Genomic DNA, 9813 nt, shown 5'->3' on the forward strand with positions numbered 1-9813 from the left:
CTTGTCCCTAGCACTTGTTTCTCTGCTTCCTGCCTAGCAATTAGTGTTGTCCTAAAATAGTAGAGAGAAACTAAAGCGGATAATTTGCAAGAAGTAATCATTTGTGCTACAAGGGACAGATAGCTCCCTGGAGGAGGTTATCTTAGCTGTTTTCTCTCTTTCTTTCCCTGTATTTTAGGGGGTTCTGTGGTTTGATTCAGAAATTCCAGGTCACGCACACAGGGCAGGTGATCATAAGTTAGTTTCCTGCTTTACGGAGGACTGATGGGGAGAGGCTGGCGGAGTAGGTTCGGGCAGGAAAGGAAGATGGAAAGGTGAGGGGGGCGCACCTGAACGGGATGGAGGGAAGAAAGACGGACGAAGGAAGCAGCGCTAAGATTCATCGAGGATGTGCTGTATGCTGGGCACTGTGCTCGGTGTGTCAGCCAGTGAAGGGAGTTATTACCCCCACTTACAGACGAAGAGACTGAGGGTCTGAGAGGCAGTGAGCTGCCCCTGGTCACAGGACTAATAAGAGTTAAAGTCAGGATTTGAACCAGGGTCTGGAACGTTCTAAAGCCCAGGTTCTTTTCCATGACACCATGATGCCTCAGGGAATCAGCTGCCTCTCAAGAGGAAGGGCAGGTGAGGAGTAGAAATGGAAAGACAAACATTGGTGGAGGGAAGAGAAATAAGGTAGCGAGGTTTCAGCAGATTCCGAGGTCATCAGTAGCCTTTGGCCGGCTGGGGCGTGGGCCACCGAGGTTTGCCCTCGCCTGCTGGGAAACTCCCGTGCTGATGGTTATAGCTCTTTACCAGCCCTCTGTCCTTAAGGCTGCAGAGGGTCTAGGCCACCAGGGAAGGGAGTATTTGGGCCACTGGTGGTGTGGTTAGATTGGACCCAAGGGGTTGGGTGAAATCAAGCAGCATCTTGTCAGGATAGCTGCTCTTTCCTGCTTTTTAGAAACAGAAGCATTTTAGGAAAGAGAGTCATAAACCCAGTATCTTTATAGCCTGCTCTATTTTCTGGTTGACTTCCATTGTAAAAAAAAATTGGAGAGAGATTTCCAGCACAAAGCGATTTCCAATGTCCTAAGTAGAATTTTGTTTTCCTTGGGTTTTACCAACACTTGTACTGAACCTGAGATCTTCCTTCCTCCCCACGTGGTAGAAATATCTCCTGCGACTGTGGCTATTGGTGTGCTTATTGGTCCCACACCCTGACGAGGTGCTGTTTGAGTTAGAGGTGCTATGACCCTTTTTTTTTTTTTTTTAATAAATTTATTTATTTGTTTTTATTTTTGGCTGCGTTGGGTCTTTGTTGCTGTGCGTGGGCTTTCTCTAGTTGTGGCGGGCGGGGGCCACTGTGTTGCCATGCGCGGGCTTCTCATTGTAGTGGCTTCTCTTGTTGCGGAGCATGGGCTCTAGGCACGTGGGCTCAGTAGTTGTGGCGCACGGCCTTTGTTGCTCCGTGGCATGTGGGATGTTCCCAGACCAGGGATCGAACCCACGTCCCCTGCATTGGCAGGCGGATTCTTATCCACCGTGCCACCAGGGAAGCCCTGACTCCCCTTTGTATATTCTACACAGAGAATCACAAAGTGAGTTCTCTTAACAGCAATTGAGATCTTAAAAACAAAAAATAAGGACAAATCAGAATGTGGCTGTCATGGCATTAAGTCGCACTGCCTTAGATGTCAACTCAGATGGCCCGTACTCTGAAGTACCAAAATATCCTTAACTGCAACTCTGATTGGGAAGGCAGACCCACCAGTCTGGACTTCTTGTGGTGGTGGGCACCTTGTGAGTGGCTGGCCATCAGAGATTTCTGTGCAAGTTCTTTTTAACTGCACATGCATCATTTTGGAATAGCAGACAGTTAGTCATTCCGGAATGAGCCGAACTTTTGGTGCCATGTCTGAAATTAGCTTGTAACAGGGACAGTGAGGGAGCACGTTGCTTTGTGTGTGGTATGAAGCCTCTCCTGCCTCTCTCCCCACCAGCAAGCCAAGTTACAGCAGCAGATGGACATGCAAAAGAGTCATATTTTCCGTCTGACTCAAGGGCTACAAGAAGCTCTAGATCGGGCTGATCTGCTGAAGACAGAAAGGAGTGATCTGGAATATCAGCTAGAGAACATTCAGGTGAGAACTGGCAAAGGGAACTTAAACTGTCTGCAGAGGCAAAGCATGATGGTTAAAAGCCACCTGTCTGGTCAAATGGGCAGTATCTTCATGTTGTGTGTTTTTCCCAGTATTTTATTATGAAAATTCTCTGACGTTCAGAGAAGCTGGGAAGTTTCTATCATGACCACCCTCTGGATTCTCTTACTTGCCATTCGCTATTTTTTGCTTTTTCACATATCTGTCCGTGCTTCAGTCCGTCTTTTTTGGGGGGATGGTGGGCAGTAAGATCAGAAGTAAGTAAATAAAGATGGGCCCAGTGCGGCTTGGGTTGGATTTTTCATATGTTAATATTGTAACAACTTTATTTTTTTTATTTTCTTAAAGTACCAAGTTTGAAAGTATACTTCTTTCGGTGTCTGAGGTGCTTTTTGTTTTCACAAATTTTAGGTTCTCTATTCTCATGAAAAGGTGAAAATGGAAGGCACTATTTCTCAACAAACCAAACTCATCGATTTTCTGCAAGCCAAAATGGACCAACCTGCTAAAAAGAAAAAGGTGGGTCAGAGGGTTTGGAAAGCGGGGAGCCGACAGTTTTGCTCAGGCGTCATCCGAGAAAACAAAACGCATGTTGTCTTGTTTTGTTTCGGGTTGAAAAAGAGGCTTTGGGATCAGCAGAATAGCTCTTCAAGAGAAGCTATCACTCTCGAGTCTCTAATATGCTATTTTGTGTTCATGGCCTTTAAAGTTGTCATGCCTTCCTCTGTGAAGGCAGTGATGGTTTTTTCCCAGGCAGCTGGGGTGGGGAAGGTAGCAGAGAGGAAGGTTGATACTCAGGTCAGTGTCCTGGACTCCATAGGGGTTCCCTGCTCACGTGTACAGGACTCTGGACAGATTACAGGTCACTTGTATGGGATTCTAGACAGAGAGGGGCTCTTAGGTCATGGGGATAGGATTCCAGAGGTTTGAATAGGTCATCTGTATGGGGCCGTAGAAGGATTCTCAGGTCACGTGTACAGGACTCCAGAAAAACTAGCCATCATCTGCTCAGTCCTTCTGATGGGCTCAAGAAGAGACTGGGACCCGGAGAGCTGACGTGACCTGCCCAAAGTGTCTGACTGGATAGCTGTCCCTTCCATGGGGTGCGGCTCCATCTCTTTAAAATTGTAACATATAAATTGAAAACAATGACCAAAAGAAACAGATGGACAGGGTGATATAGGCACACATGGGAAGAGTTTTAATAAGCCCAAAGCATGCTTCCCTGAACCACTGAAGGTTTGGTCATGTGTTCTCAGTTCAAGAAGGTCTCTAAGGAGCTTGAAGCTTCTTCCCAAGGCACCCAGATTCCAAAGTAGCACTGGCGGTGGCACAGGGAAGGCCTCCGATGACAGGGTCCTGGGGAGTGGACGGAAGGAGGCGGTCGGTCTCTTGGTCCCATTGTTCTCTTTACGGGAAGGGACCAGAACAGCAGTGGTGGCTGTGGAGGAGGATTTCCTTGTGTGCTGTGTGACCATGCTTGTTTGTGCTGATGATACTGAACCTATTTTATTTTATCAGTGGACTGTTATCTGAGTTTGTCACTTGATGTAGTCAGGGTGCTTCCGTGTATTTTTTTGTTAGTTTTCACTCCCATTACCCTACATTACACTTTTCTTTCCCATGTACAATACATGTTCCATTTGCATGTTTTTTGCATAAGCCCCTTGTGGTGACATTAGTTTAGTATTCCTTTTTTTTTTTTTTTTTTTTTTTGCTTCCTTTAAAAAAAAATACTCATCTCTGTGTCTTGTAACTAAGCATCATGAGACAAATTCAAGGCAAGAGGGATTGCTGAACCATGTCTCCTGCTTCCATCCTCCACTTCCATTTTTTGAGGGTAAAGGCTCAGGAAATGGCTCTCCTTCTTGGGAATGCTAAAGGAAGAGGTGGTGGCAATTCAAGCATCTCTGACCCTCTCGGTGAAAACTTCCACGCCCCTACTTTTTTTCCAGCCGGCTGGGAGGGGCTGTGGCTTGGTCCCCCCCTCCCCCTTCACATGCCAGTTTTACTAAACCCGCTTGCAGTGAGTACACGCCCGGCTCCCGTGGTCTGCTCCTCCCAAGGCAGGGTTCCTTTCACTAGTTCCCAGTGCCAATTTCCAGGAGTTAGGAGATATCTCTGTTTCCATTGCTAGGGTTTATTTAGTCGACGGAAAGAGGACCCTGCTTTGCCCACACAGGTTCCTCTGCAGTACAATGAGCTGAAGGTGGCTCTGGAGAAGGAGAAAGCTCGCTGCGCGGAGCTCGAGGAAGCCCTGCAGAAGACCCGCATCGAGCTCCGCTCCGCCCGGGAGGAAGGTAGGGGCACCCTCGACGCCAAGTGCGGTGGACGAGGCAGAGGACTGATCTCAAGGAGATTGGCCGAGACTAGTTCAGCCTCGTGGTGACAGCCCAGACATCCCACGTCTGAACGGTGCACGGCATCCTCGGCATTGCCGATCGGGCACCCTGTGTGTCCTTTTGGTCTCGGGCCTTTGATAGCCAGCCCCCGGGGTGGTCCACTTGGTTGGGGCCTCTCGGGGACCCTGCTAACCGAAAGGCGTTGGACCCGTCTCTCCCCAGCTGCCCACCGGAAAGCCGCAGACCACCCGCACCCGTCCACGCCGGCCACCGCCAGGCAGCAGATCGCCATGTCCGCCATCGTGCGGTCGCCCGAGCACCAGCCCAGCGCCCTGAGCCTGCTCGCCCCGCCGTCCAGCCGCAGGAAGGAGTCTTCGACTCCAGAGGGTATGTCCTCAAAAGGGGCCACTGGACATGCATCGACATTTTTTTAAATGGACTGAGAAATGCAGACCTAAGGTGAAAATGACAAGTAATAACACTGAAGGATAAAGAGTAAGAAGTAAGCCTTCTCCCCACCCCGGTTCCCTCACCCAGAGTCACCCACTGTGCTCTGCCAGCCGTCCTTCAGGCACGTGAGTGCATGTCTGTATTATGCAGGTGTCTTATATAATCATCTTTAAGAGGCAGGAGAAAATAACATATTTTTCTCAGCCCTTTTGTCTTTCGTAAATATCATAGCCCACTATGCTCTACACCAGGGGTCTCCAACCCCTGGGCCGTGGACCGGTACCGGTCCGTGGCCTGTTAGGAACCGGGCGCACAGCAGGAGGTGAGCGGCGGGCGAGTGAGCGAAGCGTCATCCCCGCTCGCCATCGCTCGTGTTACCACCCGAACCATTCCACCCGCCCCAGCACCGGTCCCTGGAAAAATCGTCTTCCACGAAACCGGTCCCTGGTGCCAAAAAGTTTGGGGGCCGCTGCTATACACCGCAGAACATCTTTCTTCTTTTAGTTAAAATGCTATCTTAGCCAGTTTCGTAATAACAGGGATCGACCCCATCCTTCTAGAGGGCTGCGTGGTCTTCCATGGTGGGAGGTATATGATTCATCTATTAATCCAGACCCCTGTTGATGGGCATTTAGGTTATTTCCAGTTCCTTGTTTCCATACGTACCCTGCAGTGAATACCCTGCAGCTCTGTGGGTGCTATGACTGTAGGATAAGTCCTCGGGAAATCAATCAGGTTAAAGGTTATGTGCATTTTGAAAGTTGGTAATTTGTGCCAATTTATACCAGTGGTGTGAGGAGTTTTCTTTGTGGGCTCAAAAGTACTCTGTTCACCTAGACGGAAAGGACTTAAAAACAGCCAAGGAAGGTGGTTTGGAAAGTCATACAGAGGGTGGGGTAGAGCTGTGGGTGTTTCATATCAGGGCGTCACCAGCTACGCACTTCATCTTATTTACTTAGTTTTGGTCCCGCTGTGCGGCATGAGGGATCTTAGTTTCCCTACCAGGGATTGAACCCATGCCCCCGGCAGTGGAGGTGTGGAGTCTTAACCACTGGACCGCCAGGGAAGTCCCACTATCAACCCGCTTTAGCTGCCAATATGGATGGGATTTTGTTGTTGTTGTTTTCTTCAGCGATGATGTCATCTCATTTCCTATGTTTACATAACACTTTGAATCAAAGAGCTTCACTCTTAGTCATCAAAGTGGAGCTGGTAACACAGAGGAAAATCATTTCTGGCCCCCGTGTCCTTCGACGAAGCTGCATAGAGCAGCTCCCTGAGTAGTTTGGAATACTCGAAGCATCTCCTTCGTGTGCGTGGCTTGTTCACAGTTTCAATGTGCATTTATGTTATTTATTCCTTGTGACTTTCTGATAAAGGAACAGTGATAGCATTATATGGAGAAATCAATTTGGATTCAGAAATATGGATCCTGAATTTTTCTATTTAAAGCTGCCTTTAGCTAGTTAGGTCACTATTGAGAAGGGGGCCTTCTAAATGGAAAAAAATCAATCTTGTTAATTTTAACTGACTGGACTATAAATGTAAGGATCAGTTGTTTGAGGCTTAAAAGTTGGGTTTTTTAAAAAAGGAGGTTATTCATGAAAGAACTGGGCATGAAGTGAGAATTCTTCAGTCAGTTTATGTATTGAATAATCAGAAATTCTGTAATTCAGAACAGTGATTTTTGAACTGGATTCTGAAAAGCTCTAGATCCATGATCTCATGTGGAAAACAAACCTTTTATGACTAAAATATTTATAAACAACTGACTTAGAAGCATATGTTTCTCTATGCTCACAAATATCTATGCAATTGTATTAACAATCTGCTGCCAGTGATGTGTTCTTAAATAAAACCTAATTCCTAATAACCAGATAATAGTGATTTCAATTTGGTTCATATAAATCTAGACACATCTGTTAGTGTTAAAGTAATTTTACAATCCGTCACTAACGTGCTCTAATGTTTTTTAAACAGCTTTATTGAGATACAATTCACATACTATACAATTCATTTGTTTGAAATGTATAATTCATTGTTTTTTAGTAAGTTCACAAGGTTGTGCAACCATCACATTCTAATTTTTAAACATTTTTGGTCCACCACCCCCCCCAAAAAAAAAACAAAAAACAAAACAACCCTATACTCTCTGGCAGTTGCTTCCCATTTCCCCCTTCATGGAACCTCTGACAACCACCAGTCTGCTTTCTATCTCCATGGATTTGCTATCCTGGACGTTTCCTATAAATGAATCATACCACGTATGACCTTTTGTGTCTAGCTTCTTTCACAGAGCATAATGTTTTTGAGATTCATTCATCTTGTAGTATTTATCAGTACTTCATTTTTTTGTTTGTTTTGTTTTTTGTTTTTTTGCGGTATGCGGGCCTCTCACTGTTGTGGCCTCTCCCGTTGTGGAGCACAGGCTCCGGACGCGCAGGCTCAGCAGCCATGGCTCACGGGCCCAGCCGCTCCACGGCATGTGGGATCTTCCCGGACCGGGGCACGAACCCATGTCCCCTGCATTGGCAGGCAGACTCTCAACCACTGCGCCACCAGGGAAGCCCTCAGTACTTCATTTTTTAATTGCTGAATAATATTCTATTGTGTGGTTATCACATCTTGTTTCTGTATTAATCCATCAATGGACATTTAGGTTGTTTCCGCTTTTTGGCTATCATAAATAATGCTGCTGTGAACATCTGTGCACAAATTTTGTGGCTACATAATGTTTTCACTTCTCTTGGGTGTGTAGACCTAGGAGTGGAATTGCTGGGTCATCTGGTAACTCTGTGTTTAACTTTATGGGGAACGACCAAACTGGATTCCAAAATGACTGCACCATTTGCTTTCCCACCAGCAGCGTATGAGGACCTTCATTTCTCCATATCTTTACCAACATGCATTTTCCATACTTTTGAGTCTGGATAACCCAGCAAGCGTGAACTAATGTCTCACTGTGGTGTTTATTTGCATTTCCCTAATGATGAATGACGTTGAGCATCTTTTCCTGTGCTTCTTGGCCATTTATTTATCTCCTTTGGAGAGATGTCTATTCAGATCTTTTGCCCATTTTTTAATTGGGTTGTCTTTTCCCTATTGCTTCATAAGAGTTCTTCCTATATGCTATTCTTCCTGTAGTTCTTCCTATATTCTCTCTAAGCTCCTTGTCAGAGGGATGATTTGCGAACACTTTTCCTGTTCTGTGGGGCGTCTTTTCACTTTCTTGATGGTATCATTTGCAGCACTTTAATGATTTTTTTGAAAAAATTTTCCTCCAGAATTCAGCCGACGTCTTAAGGAGCGCATGCACCACAACATTCCTCACCGGTTCAATGTAGGACTGAACATGCGAGCCACGCAGTGTGCCGTGTGTCTGGATACCGTGCACTTTGGGCGCCAGGCATCCAAGTGTCTTGGTAAGAGCAGCTACTGTGCGTGGGGGAAGGGTGCCTGTGCATCTCCACCTAAGATTCTGTCCGATGGGGGCGGGGTTTTTTCTTTTCCTTTTTAAACTCCTCATCATGTAGTGCATTCATTTTCAAGTTTTTAGTCTCGGTGGGAGGACACCGTTTCTCCCGTTCAAGAGGGAGTTTATACATGTTGTCAGCTCATGTCTCCAACCTCCTGTGCAAAATGCCTTGGGCTTTGTGAGCTTCCAGCCCCCTTTCCGTCAGGCTGGTCTCTCCCTCCAAGGGAAACATGCAGATGTGTTTTACACACCTGTCTGTGGCAGCCTGGGAGAAGCCAGGAAAACTGGGTCGAGAGTGCCTGGCTGTCTCGTTTCCTCTTCTCCGTAGGGGCCTGGCTCCTGGGAAAGGTTAGGGATGCCCTGGATGGCGGGGCCAGACGGACGGGCCAGGCGGGGGATTGGCTGGCAGAGGCAGGGACTGGTCCCGCATAAGCCGAGTGTGTGTTCAGGTTGTCCACTGCTTTTCCCTAGAATGTCAGGTCATGTGTCATCCCAAGTGCTCCACGTGCTTGCCGGCCACCTGCGGCCTGCCAGCCGAATACGCCACACACTTCACTGAGGCCTTCTGCCGTGACAAAATGAACTCCCCGGGTCTCCAGACCAAGGAGCCCAGCAGCGGCTTGCACCTGGAAGGGTGGATGAAGGTGCCCAGGTATTGCTGCAAGGCAGTTCGGGCTGGGGTGGGGTGTGGTGAAGATGTGCCGGTCCAGAACAGGCCGCTTTGGGGTAAGGATACTTCTGAGCTAAAGGCATTTGGAAAACAGCAGGTGCAGGAGTGACACTCGGACCTCCCCTTTCTCTCCCGGAAAGTAGGAGATAAAACTCCCAAGTAAAAGCTGCTCTTCCTGTACCAGGAGGAAAGAAGCATTCTCATCCCCGGAGCCGGGGGGGCCGGGGCAAGCCCAGCTGAGAGAACTCTGTGCACACAGACCCTGTTACCTTTCCACAGTTGCTGCTCTTTGTTCAACTTAGTATATAAGCACTGGGGCCCATCTGCTTTTGGGGCTTTCTTTTCTTGTGGAGACTCCCACATACACATAGAATAAAATGTGTATGCTTTTCTCCCGTTCATGTGTCTTACATCAGTAGAATTCCGAGGCCAGCCTACAACCCAGCAGGGTAGAAGGAAGTTTTTCCCCCCTGCCCCTGCACTTCATTCCCGGCATTTTCGGGGGAAGCATCTTCACCGGGATTCCCTCGCCTCCCCACCCCTTCCCCCTGCCTGACTCTTCTGACTTCAAGCGGTTCTTTCCCATCTCTGTTTCCCCAGGAATAACAAACGAGGACAGCAAGGCTGGGACAGGAAGTACATCGTCCTGGAGGGCTCGAAAGTCCTCATTTACGACAGCGAAGCCAGAGAAGGTAAATAAATAGCTCGGGGAATCTCATTGCACGCGGTTGGCCC

General features: G+C 47.7%; 1 protein-coding gene across 1 annotated transcript in view; it reads left to right on the forward strand.

The window, feature by feature from the left end:
• CIT (citron rho-interacting serine/threonine kinase) overlaps positions 1-9813 on the forward strand; it is a 173404-nt gene that overhangs the window by 146796 nt on the left and 16795 nt on the right. Inside the window, exons 29-35 of the mRNA XM_081252505.1 lie at positions 1983-2123; positions 2553-2660; positions 4279-4441; positions 4706-4870; positions 8218-8355; positions 8880-9060; positions 9679-9770. Of these exons, the coding sequence (XP_081108631.1) occupies positions 1983-2123; positions 2553-2660; positions 4279-4441; positions 4706-4870; positions 8218-8355; positions 8880-9060; positions 9679-9770 (988 nt within the window). The remainder of the gene's footprint in view (positions 1-1982; positions 2124-2552; positions 2661-4278; positions 4442-4705; positions 4871-8217; positions 8356-8879; positions 9061-9678; positions 9771-9813) is intronic.

Source organism: Mesoplodon bidens (genome assembly GCF_964165515.1).
Source record: "Mesoplodon bidens genome assembly, chromosome: 13".
Classification (NCBI taxonomy): Eukaryota; Metazoa; Chordata; class Mammalia; order Artiodactyla; family Ziphiidae; genus Mesoplodon; species Mesoplodon bidens.